The 15,579-nt window shown below is 51.6% G+C and overlaps 2 protein-coding genes across 2 annotated transcripts in view; one reads left to right on the forward strand and one right to left on the reverse strand.

Moving 5' to 3' along the window:
- Positions 1–3,860: 3,860 nt before the first annotated feature.
- On the reverse strand, positions 3,861–12,295 carry TIMM22 (translocase of inner mitochondrial membrane 22 homolog (yeast)). Its single transcript, XM_006768074.2, has 4 exons — positions 11,863–12,295; positions 6,416–6,612; positions 5,861–5,933; positions 3,861–4,474 (listed from the first exon to the last, which is right to left on the reverse strand). Exons 1-4 carry the CDS (start codon positions 12,098–12,100, stop codon positions 4,398–4,400), a joined length of 585 nt encoding a protein of 194 aa, XP_006768137.1. The 5' UTR covers positions 12,101–12,295; the 3' UTR covers positions 3,861–4,397.
- Positions 12,099–15,579, forward strand: part of NXN (nucleoredoxin) — a 162,613-nt gene continuing 159,132 nt past the window's right edge. The window contains exons 1-2 of the mRNA XM_015566805.1: positions 12,099–12,312; positions 12,471–12,588. Of these exons, the coding sequence (XP_015422291.1) occupies positions 12,099–12,312; positions 12,471–12,588 (332 nt within the window). The remainder of the gene's footprint in view (positions 12,313–12,470; positions 12,589–15,579) is intronic.

The following is a 15,579-nucleotide window of genomic DNA, read 5'->3' on the forward strand; positions in this document are numbered from 1 at the left end:
GTGGAAGCACGCCTGCTTTGCCTTGCTGCCTGTGCAAATGTTGGACAAGGAGACAGACTCGCACCAATCCTCAGCTTAGCAGAGCTGGGGAGCGGATTTCTGGAATTTTCCACCCGAGGACCATTTCTGGGGTTTATCTGTTCTGTCTCCTGTCTACCGGTGAGGCACCTTGACTGTTTCTTCTTCTGCTTTTCAGTTCCTTTTCCCTTGGTGGTCTATTTCCTTTGAGTGTAGACTCCAGGTGACCTGCTATTGAGATGGCCAGAGGGTGGGGAAAGCGTCGGGGAGGTGGGGGAGGCGCAGCACCGGAGGGAGGCTCAGAGGAGTGCGTGCAGCGCTGGTGTCCTGAGCAGGGGAGCGGCTGCCAGCAGCAGGAGTCCTAGTGGCTTTTCTAGTGAAGCGAGGCCTCCAGGAGGGCAGCTGCTGTGGCTGAAGCAGGTGTCCAGACAACGGCCAGCTCCATGCAGGAGACGAGCCCTTCCTGGCGCCTCCATGTACCTCGTGGTACCTCTGCCTTAGATTTTACATCCTCCCCAGCCAAGCACTGCCACGGGGTAGCCCCACGGCCACAGGTGCTCAGGGCCTGGGAAAGGCAGGCACAGCCCACGAAGGCAGCCGTCAGGGTGCTGCCTCCCAACCCCGACATCTAGATGCAGCCTTTCGGGTGAACTGCCTCTCATGGGGTTGGGTTTTGCCGGGGACCCTCGTTGTTGATGCTCTATCGAGTCAGGGTCGGCAGGTTCCATTCCCAGCTGGGAGACCCCTTGCTCCGTCCTGGAAAAGAGTGAGTATACTTGTTTCTTCCCGTGGGAGCCTGTGGTGGCCAGCCTGGCAGGGCAGACACTCCCAGGCGGCAGGGGCTTGCGCTGCAGCACAAGCTCTCCAGCTCTCCTCTGGCAGAGTAGATGCTGGGCCTCAGGACTGGAGGGAACAGCTCCCACAGCTTGCGCTCAGGGCTGAGTGTTAAAGAAGGGCCTCCTGGCCCTGAAGCTGTAGTGCGTGCTCCGAGGAGGGCCCTTTCGGATCTTGTTTACACCTGTTACTCCATCTGGGGCCGAGCGGTACACGCGCTGTGCACATCGGAGGAAAGAGGCCCCGGAGGGGAATGCCACCTCGCTGGCGGCCTGCTAGCAGCTTATTTAGGAGCCCTGCTCCCTGGGACAGGAGATGGGGACAGAACTTGAGTCTAAAGATCCCAGCGTCTGCCCATCCCGTTGATGGTAATGACTGGAGGCCCAGCTTGAGCTAGTTACAGCCAAAAATGGGTGCCTCCCACCTCCCAAAACAAGGGATGTTTACTTAGCAGCAGGTAGCCACTAACTGCAGCCCCACGCGTGCTTAGGCAGTGAGAGTGGGAGGAAGGCTGAAGGGCTGAGAAATGCAAAAGGCTCAGAGTATCTATAAATTCTACCCCGAGTGGGTGAGGGCAGGTACCAGACCTGGACTACGCTGCACCAAGGAAATAGCCCACGGGTTCTCCTGGGGCAGGAACTGTGCAGCCCAGAACCCGCAGCCACTGTGCCCAGCAGGGCAGGCTGTGCCACAGGCTCAGCACACAGGCCGCAGGAATCCCAGGTGGCCTGTCCTTGCCGGCAATGACTATGGGCTGCCGGTTTTTGCCGAGACCGGTGGGATGGGACCCTTCGTTAATATTTGACTTTAATACGTGGGTAAGGATATATTTTTTTGTCTCTGTTCTGTTTCATCTTATGTAGATTATTATAAATTGATGTAAACCACGTGAAAGAAAAATGTTAATAAAAAAATGCAAAGCCCCATCATTTGCACACAGCTCAGCCCTGTGGTGCGGACACTTGTGTCCTCAGTGGCCCAGGGAAGACCAATCTGAGTATTTAACTCTTCAGCCTGCATCCAGATGTGAGTTCACAGGCATGTTTACCCGTTCACCTCCCCTGAGCGCTTCTGTGACTCCGTGGGGACGGTGGCAGCTGGAGGGAGGGGAGCCCACACGGTCGCCGCCTCTTCACAAGGCCTCCAGGTTGCCCCGCAGCCAGCTAGGCAGTACAGATGCCCTGCCGGGACCTGGGCATCGGCATCCTCAGAGAGATGGCAGGAACTTGTCCATTCAAGTGCAGGCTTCCTATTTTGTGTAAACGTTACATTTTCCTTGGATGCGGCTCAGCTTTGGGGCAGCCTCTGGCCTCGTCTGCCTGCAAAGAGGCGGGATCCCCCGGAGAGCCCGCTCCCTTCAGGAGCGAGTGGGGTTAACGTAGCTCCCACCAGCCCAGGCCTTTGGACACTTGTTTATTCTGGAGATCAGGAACAGATGTCTCGGAAAACTGGTGTTTGGTGTATGAGGTCACACTGACTCCTTAGCCATCTGAAACAGGAAACGATTCATCTCCTCCTGACTGAATAGTCAATGTGGACAGTGCTTCGCCTACTGAACTGATGGCCACTGACAGCCCAGGGCTCATCCTTTCCAAGGCAGTCGTGAGGGCAGCTTGTCCTGTGTCCGGCTGTTCAGTGTACCTGACCCCATGCGCTAGACTGGCTGGTAGAAGATGCTGGGCATCCTAACACTTTGCCAGGTGCCAGGTAGGAGTCTCTGCTATTGCTCTCAAAGCTTATAGGTGACACGTAGGGACAATGTAGAAAATCATTCTAAATTAGTTCTCGGACCTCTGAGGACACTCCAGACAGCCTAGCAGCAATGGCGCCTCATGCCTGTGAGACGAGGCCAGGCATTATATAGAATTCACCATAGAAGGACATGAGCTCTGCACACTCATTCCAAAGGAAACAGCAGACATGGCCAGGGAAGGTGTTACCAGCTGGGTTTGACATTATCACTCACATACACACACACACTCGGGATGCCTGGATGTTCCAGCTCAGTCTTGGAACTCTGGTTAAGAGTGGGTGGGCTAGTAGACAGCAGGCAAGGGGAAAGCAAGCAAAAAAACAAAAGGTGAGGGAGTTACTGTACTGCAGGAAAAAAGACAACCACTGGCTGAAGACAGCCAGGATTATATGTCCCCCGCACGCCTGCCTGCCTGCCTGCCCCCGAGAGCAAACGCCTGAACTCATCCGCTTCGTCTTGCCCCCGAAGCACCAGAGTAAAGCAGAACCCGAGGCAAACCCTAATCACAAAAGGCTATTTTTGTCTCTGACACAGTAAGACCGAGCTGTTGTCAGGAAAGGGCTACCGGGTCAAGTAGAAAACATGTTAAAGCAAAACAACACGCACCAGCCCTGACCGGTGTGGCTCAGTGGATAGAGCGTCGGCCTGCGGACTCGAGGGTCCCAGGTTCGATTCCGGTCAAGGGCATGTACCTGGGTTGCGGGCACATCCCCAGTGGGGGGTGTGTAGGAGGGAGCTGATTGATGTTTCTAACTCTCTATCCCTCTCCCTTCCTCTCTGTAAAAAATCAATAAAATATATTTAAAAACAAAAAACACGTACCAGAGAGCAAGCGAGTGGTGAACAGCCCCTCAGCGATGTCTGACTTGACCCAGTCCCTGCTGTGACTTCGTCAGAATGAGGGGAGCAGGCTCCTCACGTGTCCTGGTGTCCTGGAGCCAGGCCGAGTCGGTGCTCAGAGCGTAACACCAGCCAGTGGCTTAGCCCGTGGGCATCCCTACCAGCCGCCCACAGGAGGGCTTTTTAGAAGAGGCAGTAGGACTCACACCTGGGGGTTCAATGTGTCCCAGGAAGGGGCGAGGCTGGCTTCTTGGATGGAAGGCCCTGGCTGACATAACTGTCTCGACGAGGGTCACACGAGTATAAACCCTGAAAATCTGGCAATCCCAGACTTCTCAATTTTTCTCCTTTGAATGTTCAATCTTTGGGCCACCTGGCACCATTTTGGGGAGTTATGGAATTTGAAAATAAACCATTTAAGCTGTAATATAAATACATTTTTTTAAACAAGGATAGCAGAAGGCTAAACAAAGTGACACAATTGGTCAGCAGGCATACGTTTACTCTGCGCTGCCCTGATGGATACGTGAGAGGGATGTTTGCATGGAGTTCCAAGGTCGAGCAGCTTCCTGGGTCTGTAAAGTCACCTCCGTTCCCACAGCACTAACCAGCCAGGGGGCCAACTGTGGTCAGCACCGAATCTCTGTGGAGCTTCACTTCTACAAGTCAACACACTGACTCCTAATCTGCCGGAGAGAGAGAGAGGCTGGCGTCCAGGAGCAGAGAGAGTGGCTGCTCCGAGGCTGGAGGCGCCCAGTGGCCGGGCGGCTCCTCACAACATGGACTGTCTGAGAGGAAACAAATGTCTTCAGGGTCTGGATGTTCCAGCTGGCTACCTGCTAGCAGCTTAGTTAGGAGGGTCTGAGGTGAGGGCCCCGAGTGGTGCAGAAAGGCCCTCCACAGGGCAGCTCTGGTCCTGGGTGGTGGTGTCCGTCCCCGGAGGCAGTCACTCTCACCGTAGATAATAATCGATTGCAGCAGAGAAAGCAGCAAAACCGCCACAACCAATGACCCCAGCATTTAAGCCAGCTGTAAAGCAAGCAGAAATGGCGTTACCTGTGGTGACAAAGGCGGGGCCAGGCTGCATTCACGAAACGTCCGCATACCCACAGATGCAGAGAGAGCAGCTAAGTGCCTGTCGGAGATCTGCGAGGCTTCAATGAAGCCGGGTAAATGATCTAACCCAGTGCTTTAGTTACACTGTGCATTCGTTTAACTTTCCTCATTCCAAAGAATTAATATTTCCAGTCTCATGAAAACAGCTCCTCACAGGCAGGAAACTGGTTAAGAAAACCAGCCCTTGGAATCAAGTGAAAGCATATGGCCTGCTCCTGGCTTGTTTATGGAATAAATTCCTGGGAAGGTGATCAAAGCCGTCCTAGGGAGCCGAGCTTCCCAACGGCCCGACAGAGCTGAGCGATGGGAAGACCAAAGGGAAAGTTGCCCTCTAAGTCATAAATGTCCGTTTGAGGAGCAAAAGCAAGTTTTTAATGATAGCAAATCGTCCTGCTTCTCCGAAAACGAGGAAACGGGCTCTTTGCTTTGGGTAAGTCGGGGCACAGCAGACAGAGTGGCCCAGCAACGGACACTGTTAGGAAAGTCGAGTCACTGACCCCTTCTATCACTCCTGATGGGAATGCCAACAGGGAGAAGTGGCAGGACATTAGTTTCTTTCTTCGTTGTTTTCAGCTGATAATCCAACGTTTCTTAAATGTCTATATTTGGTTTCCATGGGTAGAAATCTAAGAATCCTCAACTGCAGAAAGACATTACTGTGATAACGTATAATAAATAAAATTAAAACTGACAACTGTATAGTATTATTAAGAAAAACGTCTAAATACTGGACATGCATGAAGCCGAAAGTTCAGCATGACATGTGGACAAATGGGCTTTCCAGGGCTGAATGGGACCTGGCTATGCTTCCGTACTAGCCTGCATGTGACCATACTCCAGGGATTACTGTGAGGACGTTCTCCCGTATTCCCAACACGGGGCAGTTCTTTTTCCTCAGACAGATCTAGATGTATCAGTGGTTCTCACCTCGGAGCAATTTTGCCCCTCGGGACATTCGACAATGTCTGGAGACACTTAGTTCTCACAACTAAGAAGCGCTACTAGCATCTAGTGGGTAGAGGCCAGGGATGTGCAAACATCCTTAAACACATGGACAACCCCCTCCCCGGAGCGGATGTATCTGGTCCAAAATGTCAATAGTGCCAAGGAGAAGAAATCCTGAAATTTCCAACAGTGAGTTGACACATAAGCAAACGTGATTCATTTGTCAGAAGGGAAGAATACCAAGTGCCCACATATGCCTTGGGCTGTCCCTGGAACACTCTTATGTTTAGAAATGGCCACTTCAGCATGCTGTCCAAGGCCACAAAGAGAACCACTCGAGACTTGTTTACCAACCTCTGAAACCAATGGCTCCTCCAGTGATGCAGCCACTAATGACACTGTTCTTCCAATCGGACTTCCCCCGGTACTGTGGGTGGAGAAGTGCAGGTTAGAGCCAAAGAAACACGCCAGACGAGACGATTAAGGGGGAAAAGCACAGGGTTTCTAGCTGGCTAATTTAGTCCCGCCCCAAAGGAAACCTAATCTGTTTCTCTTTCAAAAGTGTAGCTCCTAAAATTTGAATGTGTTCATAGCTGCTTTCCGCAGGTGACACCAGAGCACGGAGACCAAGCACAGCCTTTGAGAAGTAAGCCAATCTCGTCTCGGGCTCCCCAGTAAGTCTCGTGTTTAAGATCATCAACCAACTTTAAGCCCACAAAAAGGAGTCAGGAATCATGCAAGCCCAAATTATAAGTACAAAGTGTTTACAATAGGGGCTACTTTATGGACATTCAATCTAGCAAATATCGGACATTTCTGATCTGCTTTCTAATAACATTAAGAGTCTTTCTCCTTAGAAGTCATAAGATGGCAGGAGGCATGGCTTTCGCAGGAGGCAGAGACACTTACAGATTCGACCAAACACTCAGTGCAAGAAAACATGGCGCCCACAATGGCAAAATTTTTGGCGTAGGACATTCCTCTCTGCCCCATGTCCTTAAGAACTTCTTTTGCTGTCGGAGTCCGGTAAGGATCCTTGGGGTCAAAGCCCACATTGGTATCAATGCCGGCGGTGAACACCCCAAATGCACCTCCTAAGACAAATCCTAAAAACAAACAGAGATGAAGATTTCTTGGCATGTTTTCCGAGTTACTGCAATGGGTCATATTCGAATAGCACCTTCTGGGTGGCCACCAGGGAAGAGGAGACCCACCCCCCTTGCACCCAAACTCTCCACTTGCCTGGCTTCCACATTACACAACCTAGGCTCATCTTGTTGACAGCTTCCTCTCTGTCTCCTCCTGGGTTTCTTCTTTATTTCATCTTATATTTCTCAAGATTCAGTCTTCAACCCTCTGTTCTCCCTCTACACTCTCTCACATGTAACAGTCACCCTTGAGTGCAGCTATCAACTTTGCAAATCACTCCCTTAACAATGGTAACATTCATAATAGTCATTTAATAAATACCATCTGCCAATTGCTATGACGTTTTATAGTTAGAGCCTCATTTATTCCTTACAATAATCCTGTGAGGTAGATATTTTTACCCCCTCCTTTCTGTAGCTGAAGGCACCGAGGCTCAGAGAGGTTAATTAACTTCCCTAAAGTCACAAAGCTACCAAATGGCAAACTCTACATTGCTGTCCACATCTGACCTTCCTGAGCCTGCTGGGCATTTCAATATGAATGTCCTCTCATTACCTCATGGCCAATCCGATTGACCCTTGAAAAATGCAAGCATTAAGGGTACCAAGTCCCCCCCAGTCAAAAATCCACATATAACTTCTGACTCCCCAAAAACATTTGTCGCGAGCAAGATCCAGTGAGGAGCCCGAGACCCAATCCAAGAGAAAGAGCCTGGTCGCTACAACCACCAGCTGTGCTAACCACCAGCCAACACTACTGAGGTGCCCGAGTGCGGTGGCACGGGCCAGGCCGTGTCAGGCCATCATAAATGGATATGGGGTTTTAAGTCAAAATGACACCAAGAACGTGTGTGTGCATCAGACTGCCATCAAGAACCCCCGGGAATATCTGCGCCGTGTGGGGTGGAGAAACTAGTCTGGGTGGGGGAAGGAGAGAGGTGCTGAGGCAGCAATGTGACTGGCCCGGAGGAGTTCCCGCAGGGCCGATCCTGTTGATCCGCACCAGTTCAGATGTGGCTACCATGGCAGACGCTGCGGACCTCCCCATAATCATGCTGGGGAGGAGGGGGGCGGGGGAAGGGAGCAGCAGCAGTGAAGGATTTGACCCTCCTGCCACTGAGAGGCACTTCTTTGGGCCTGGAGTCAGCTGCACCCCACCCCCTCCCTCTCCCTCTCCCCTGTAGCCCTCAGTATGGCGAAGGTTCCCGCCTGACCACGTGGGACAGACCTCTGACCCTGGCTCAGTCTTTTCCCATCCCAACAGAATGCAGGCTGGTGAGACTGGGGAGATGAAGGATGGAGTCCCAGAGGGAGCACAGCTTCACGGACCGGTTCATCGAAATCCAACTTACCGTCCAAGGTACCATAGGGGACCTCCTCGCCCACAACCTGCCCCAACTGTGGGAGAGGCTGAAGATAAGAGAATCAGCAAGCGGCCATGATCCAAATCAGCCATCTGCTCACTGTGGATACCAGCGCCTCTACAACTATCGGCATTGCCCCCATCCTCCCAATGCTCCTTCACAAGATGGCAAAGAGACCAGGCAGGGGAAGCACCACCTGAGAACCCTGCTCCAGTCACCCACCCAGCAGGGTAACACCAGGCTCCCAGGCACCTATACCGTGGTCGGCAAACCGAGGCTCGCGAGCCACATGCAGCTCTTCCACAAAATACCACGTGCGGGCGCACACGTACAGTGCAATTGAAACTTCATGGCCCATGGGCAGAAGTCGATATTTTGTGGAAGAGCCACACTTAAGGGGCCAAAGAGCCACATGTGGCTCGCAAGCCAGTTTGCCGAGCCACAGTTTGCCGACCACTGACCTATACCATCCGCAGGTGACCTAAAGAATTAATGACCGTTCAAAAAAGAACACAAAAGGCCAACCACGACCTTACCAACACCAAAGAGGCATCCAAGCAAAAGAGTGGAAGACTAATAACCAAGATGTGAACATTGAAATGTTTATGGTTATTCTTTACAAAAGATGTACAAAAGGAGAATTATCAGCCAATGTTTCTAGCAATTTTTCCGGGAAAGCCTGCACAGAAGGCAAAAGAGCAACCTCCCCAGTTTCAGCAACCATTAGATTTACTTTTCTTTCCTTCTTTTTACTGGTTTAGAAATATGAATTGAAAGAAACATTGCTCTGGCCGATTTGGCTCACTGGTTAGAGCGTCAGCGCAGGATCACGGGTTCAATTCTGGTCAAGAGTGCAGACTTCGATTACAGGCTCCTCCCGGGGCGTGCGGGGAGGCAACCAGTCCCTGTTTTTCTCTGTGTCTCTCCCTATCCTTTTCACTTTCTCTCTAAAAAATCAAAACAAACACACACACACACACACACACACACACACACACACACACACAATGGAAAAAATATCCTGGATGAGGATTAACAAAACAAAAAAGAAGAAGAAATATTAAGACTACATGCGAGAACCCCGACCAAAGAAATCTATGCTTTTTTTCCTGCCCAACTGGTGTGGCTCCTCTTTTCTGCTCATTTTGGATGCTGGTAGAAATTTCCAAGTGTTGTCATTTCAAAGGAAATTTCATGATCCTATTTATTCCCAGGATGAGGCTCCCCTCATCCTGTTTTGTTATGTGAGTGAAAATGTGAAGCATGAAATTCTTCAAAAATAACGTTTTGCCCTTGGGGGAAAAGAGTTTGGATGTCCCTTGTTATCTGTGGGGGACTGGTTCCAGGACCCCCACAAATCCCAAAATCTGCAGGTGCTCAAGGTCCCTGTATCAAATGGTATAAATCAATGCACACAGCAAGCCGACCACATCGGTGGACTCCCAGCAGAGGAATGAAGACAGCACAGGTCTGGCCCATGTGGCTCAGTTGGTTGAGCACTGTCCGGGGGTGACAGACAGGTCGCCAGTTCCATTCCTGGTCAGGGCACATGCCCAGGTTGCAGGTTCGATCCCCAGTAGGGGGCATGCAGAAGGCAGCCAATCAATGATTATCTCTCATCGTTTCTATTTCTCTCCCTTCCTCGCTGAAATCAGTACAAATATGTTTTTAAAAAACAAAGAAAACAGTACAGGTATTTATTGAAAAACATCCATGTATAAGTGGACTCACACAGTTCAAACCCATGTTGTCCTAGAGTCAGCTGTGTATGTTCAGTGAAATCATGGGCACCTCCCCTCCCGACGTGCTTGCTTACGTCTCCTTTCCAGTCACTCCAGCTACAAACCTCAGGGGCATTTCTTTATTTTTTTTTTTTAAATATATTCCATTGATTTTTTACAGAGAGGAAGGGAGAGAGATAGAGAGTTAGAAACATCGATGAGAGAGAAACATCAATCAGCTGCCTCCTGCACACTCCCTATTTTATTTGTTCATTCATCCATTCATTCATTCATTCAGAGAAAGAGTAAGGGATATGAGGGGGTGGAGAGAGAGAAAAACATCGATGTGACAGCAGAACATTGATCAGCTGCCTCCTGCACAACCCCCACCAGGGACTGAGTCCAAAACCGGAGTATGTGCCCTGAGGGTGAATCCAACTGGCAACCTTCCAATGCACCAGAAGACACCCAACCAACTGAGCCATCAGAGCAGAGCTAGGCTAGGGCCTGTCACTTCCACCCTGGAGCACTTCAAAGACTCATTTCAACAACTCTTTCAGTGATGTATCGGGTGGAGCACAGTCGCTGAAATCAGTACAAATATGTTTTTAAAAAACAAAGAAAACAGTACAGGTATTTATTGAAAAACATCCATGTATAAGTGGACTCACACAGTTCAAACCCATGTTCAGTCCGGCCTTTCTCCTCTATGGTCTCCACTCCACACTGCTCCTTCCTTCCCCACACTCCATCCTGCATCACTCTCAGTACCACCTGTTACCCCCCTAAAAAAACATCCATTACTGCCCTAATGCCTATGGGCAAAAAGCCCAAATCCCCTCCCCGACCCCAACTGGAAATGACGTTTCTCTTCCTCTTTGTCCACCCCCATTCTCTCAATCCGTCAAGACACTGCCCCAGTCTCCCCTTCTCTTGTGGTCTTCCCCAAACAAACAAACAAGCTTTCTCTTTCTTCTACTGTACTTCGCACTTGCACTCTCACTATACTCGTCCGTCCCTCATTCTCAATGAGATCCCAACTCATCTGCAAATGTGGTCAGTTTCTTTACCCTGCACACAGGAGGGGCACTGGACATTCTAGACTTCTTTCCCCTTTGCTCACTGCTGTCTGGTCACACTGGCCACAATGGCCTTTCAGTTTTCAAACCTCAGGCCAGCCCAGGCCGGTGTGGCCCCGTTGGCCGAGCGTCCTCCGGTGCAGAGAAGTCGCCAGTTCCACTCGGGTCAGGGCACACGCTCGGGTTGGGGTTGCGCGCTGGGTCCCCAGTAGGGGGCGTGCAGGAGGCCAAACAAACAAACAAGCTTTCTCTTTCTTCTACTGTACTTCGCACTTGCACTCTCACTATACTCGTCCGTCCCTCATTCTCAATGAGATCCCAACTCATCTGCAAATGTGGTCGGTCTCTTTACCCTGCACACAGGAGGGGCACTGGACATTCTAGACTTCTTTCCCCTTTGCTCACTGCTGTCTGGTCACACTGGCCACAATGGCCTTTCAGTTTTCAAACCTCAGGCCAGCGCAGGCCGGTGTGGTCCTGTTGGCTGGACGTCCTCCGGTGCAGGGAGGTCACCAGTTCCACTCGGGTCAGGGCACCCGCTCGGGTTGGGGTTGCGGGCTGGGTCCCCAGTAGGGGGCGTGCAGGAGGCAGCCGATAGATGCCTTTCTCCCTTTCTCTCTCTAAAATAAAAAAATCTTTTAAAAACACACCTCAAGCCAGCTCCCGCCAGACCTTTGCACGGGGTGCTCCCTATTCTGCAGCATCCTTCCGCCAGCTATTCTTCGACCTATAAACATAAGAAAGTTCGCTTCTCTCTCCACCGCCTGGCGCCGGACAGCTGCTGGGTAACAAGCTATTGAAAGGATGATTCTTTTAAAGTGAACGAATGAACGATGCATAACGTCCAGGCCCCGACCCATCGTACCGCTTCTCTGATCCAATGTCCAGAGTCTACAGAGCGTGGCTGGCGTTCACCGGAAGAGACGGGGTGCAGGGAAGGTCGAGGCCCCCAGACTCCTCTCCTCCCAGGCGCCTGGTCTTGGCAGAGGACCCCGCTGCCATCCAAACCCTCAGCCGCCCACGGGCCCCCTCGCCTGGCCTCACCTCCCACGCAGGCCAGCGCTGCCTTGAAGGCGCAGCTTTCCATCGCCTTCTCGATCATCTTCTGCTCCTCACTCTTGATCGGACTCGGGATCCCGCCTAGGCTCCCGGGCTCCAGGGGCCTGGGCTGGCGCTTGTCACCCACCAGGTGCTGCAGAAGAAGGCTGTACTGCAGGGGCGCTTCGGCGGAGCCCGCCGCCTGGGGCGCGGAGCCGCCGGCACTGGGGGCAGCCGCCGCCATGGCTGCAGTTGCCCAAGAGACCCTGGCGTCGTTCTCCCCACAGCAGATTCCACAAAGTTCCCGTTGGGGCCTTACGCACCTGCCCAGTGTGCCGCAACGGCAGATTCGCCACCGAGCAAGTCCGGGGAAGCTGCGGAACTCGAGTCCGTTCGTGCGCGCCTGGCAGAAGAACGATCATGTCCCCCCAGAGCCTCCTGTGAATATTGAATCAGGTTTGTACAGCATTCCCAGTGGCACTGACAAACAAGATTCAGATTCACCACGGCGCCCTCATCATCGGGCTGCAGCGCGGTGCCTACCGGGATTTGTAGTTCTAACACGTACACCGAGGACATTTCCCAGGAAGCCTTGCGCGGGCACTCGCCCCCAGGTCCTGGGAAGCTCGTGACCCGCGGGGACGCGGCGGTAGCGCGCCTGCAAAAGCTGCAGTGCGCCGGGACGCCGGCAGGAGGCGCCTCGCCCCTGCCCTTAGAGTCTATTCCTCGCAGGTGTGAGCTGGGATGGGAAGTGCTTAGCATGGTATAAATGTATGGAGTAACTGTTTTGCTCAATAATTAAACCTTTGCCCTAGCCGGTTTGGCTCAGTGGATAGAGCGTCGGTCTGTGGACTGTAGGGTCCCGGGTTCGATTCCGGTCAAGGGCATGTACCTGGGTTGCGGGCACATCCCCAGTAGGGAGATGTGCAGGAGGAAGCTGAATCGATGTTTCTCTCTCATCGATGTTTCTAACTCTCTGTCCCTCTCCCACTCCCTTCCTCTCTGTAAAAAATCAATAAAATATATTTAAAAATTAAACCTTTGATGAGAGAGGGGGAATAACAAATCAGTGAACGAGTGAATGAAGCTAACCAAGTGTAAGAAAAATCAGGGACTGTGATAGGAAGTGGAGGTGACTGTGTCTGGATGGAGAGCTGGTTGTTGTCAGTGAAGTTAGTGGTGTGGGACTAAAATTGCCATGAAAAGCCAAATTGACCTTAGGTTGAATCAGTTAAAGTGTTTACCAGCTTGCAAACTCAGAAGCTGAGGTAAACCTAGATAGTACTATATATGAGCCCAGAAAAAACTTTTGTAGTTTTTATGGTACTAAAATAGATCACAAATATTTGTGTTGATCCAGACTAGCATGTGTTTGGCCATAGCCACTAAGAGAAACACAAATGGAAACAGAAGGCAGTGAGGATAGCTAGTTGACACAGGCAGCGTTCTCTGTGCTGCGGAGCATAGCATACGATGCACCTTGCTTTTGTTCAGCCAGGCCACTGAAGGAGCTAGTCCTAAGGTCCCCGGCAAGAGGACATTTATTGGCATGAGGTGACAGATGGGATGGAGCTTGGCATGTCTAACTGTAGAAGACTGAAGTAAAACTGAGGGGGTGGGGCCTCCAGCCAGAGGGTCGTGGGGTTTAATGGCCAGCAGTTGCCTAATAGCAACCACCAGACTTTGGACCAGCTCCCCACACGCGGCTCTGAGAAACGGCAGGTTGCTCCCCTCTGCCTCCAGTACAGGTCATTTGTCAGCAAAATCTATCCATAGTCATGGAGCAGCGGGGCCTTGGCTAGGTAGGGGGCTGGGCTTGCTGGACCAAGAAAGGCTTAGTCCATGCAGCTGCTCAATACCATCAGTCATCTACATAGTCAGTGGTTCTCAACGTTGGCTGCACATTAGAATCACCTGGGAATCTTTTTAAAATCCTGATTTCTGGGCCCCATCCTCCGGAAATGCTGTTTCTTTGTTATGGGGTGGGGCCACAACATGACTAACAAAGAAACAGCATTTTCGGCGGATAAAGCCCAGAATCAGGATTTTAAAAAGATTCCCGGGTGATTCTAATGTGCAGCCAAGGTTGAGAACCACTGACACAGGTGGTTCTCAATCTCTAGTGGGCATCAGAAGCACCTGGAGAGATTGTTCAACTCTTAATGGCTGGGGTCAGAGTTTCTGATTCTGGAAGGTGTGGGATGGGCGTGAAAATAGCATATCCTAGGTGATGCTGGCTGGGGACCACATTTCAGGAACCACTAGGCTACATCATTGTCTACAGTGACCTCTCTCTGAAAGTGATTCACACAACTCGGAGCTCCACTGAGGCGGGGACAACTGTTGGGCTCACTGAAGCCTGGAGCACGTCATGGGGCTGGGGTCCCACCGCGGGGTAGCAGTGGGCCAGAGAAGAAGGGAAAGGGGACACATTGCCAATTTCATCTCTAATCTCAAAGTAAGTTTCACTTGCTCAAAAGGCTGGTGTCCAAGGGTTTGGGCCAATTTTTTTTTAAAAAAATATGATTTTATTGATTTCAGAGAGAGGAAGGGCAGAGGGAGAGAGGGAGAGAAACATTAATGATGAGCAAGAATCATAGATCAGCTGCCTCCTGCATGCTCCCCACTGGGGATCGAGCCCGCAACCTGGGCTGTGCCCTGACTGGGAATTGAACTGTGACCTCCTGGTTCATAGGTTGCCACTCAACCACTTAGTCACATCAGCCAGACGGTTTGGGCCAATTTGTTGGGGGGGAAAAAAGCCATTGATTCCTACTGGTGTTTTGTTTAGCTCTGGAGAAAGGAGCTCAGCTTCACAGGTCCGGCAGCAGCACATGGCCATGTCCTGCCAGGTGAGGCCGAAATTGGAGCTTGATTGGTGAGGAGGCCCCAGGGAGTGTCTGCCCAGTGGAAGACCTGGATGGAGCAGAAAACCCACACACCACCTGCCGGAACGCAGAGCGTTGTGTCTGCCAGCACGTTCACAGCTGAAGGAGAGCCTGGGCGTGCTCTGGGTTGACAATGACCTTTTCTAGGAGTTGGGCAGCAGAAGGGCAGCTTTGCTGGGACCATGGAACAGGCCGGGTGAGTGGAGTTCAGTATTTTTTGTTATAACTTCTTTTTTTTTCCACATGAAAACATTCATGATTGAAGCATTTTTTTTAAATTTTATGGACAAAGAGCTAGCATTGTTTCTGCAGTGAGGTCGATATGTCTTGAATGACCCATTCAAGGAAGTTCACTTAGTCCAACTTATGAAGCCTGTATCCTTCGTATCCTGACACAAACACTGGCAGCCCATATCGAGGCCATATCTCCGGCTCAGACCTGCCCGTTTGAGCAGACGCAGCAAGAACACGAACCCTGGCCAGAGTCTCTCCAGTGGCTCCAGCAGGGCTGCTGACCAGCCGTCTTGCTCTCTCTCTCAGGTGCCTCAAGGTGAAAGCTTGTGATAACTTCTTCAGCTCGCCACACTGAGCCACCTGACACTCGAGAGAGACGTCCGTCTGCAGGGATCACTGGCAGGCAGGCCTCTGGCCAGGCAGCAGGATGAGAACCTGCATGGAGTGCTGCCTCATGCGGACAAGAAGAGTTTGTAGGATTGAGAGTAGGACCGGGACTCAGCACGCTGATGCCAACCTGGGTTTTAGGGGAAACCCCCCTCTCCACCCAAGAGAAGGCCCTTTGGTATCAGGTGGGCTCGCTGTGGTCTCAGGAGGCAGC

Source organism: Myotis davidii, unplaced genomic scaffold (genome assembly GCF_000327345.1).
Source record: "Myotis davidii unplaced genomic scaffold, ASM32734v1 scaffold363, whole genome shotgun sequence".
Lineage (NCBI taxonomy): Eukaryota > Metazoa > Chordata > Mammalia > Chiroptera > Vespertilionidae > Myotis > Myotis davidii.

Excerpts from the sequence above, each read along its gene's own strand:
- TIMM22 (XM_006768074.2), bottom strand. The coding sequence starts at position 12,100 with ATGGCGGCGGCTGCCCCCAGTGCCGGCGGCTCCGCGCCCCAGGCGGCG. Across the intron at positions 6,613-11,862 it reads AGCGCTGGCCTGCGTGGGAG|GATTTGTCTTAGGAGGTGCA; the intron begins GTGAGGCCAGGC and ends GTTTGTTTTTAG. Across the intron at positions 5,934-6,415 it reads CTGAGTGTTTGGTCGAATCT|TACCGGGGGAAGTCCGATTG; the intron begins GTAAGTGTCTCT and ends CTCCACCCACAG.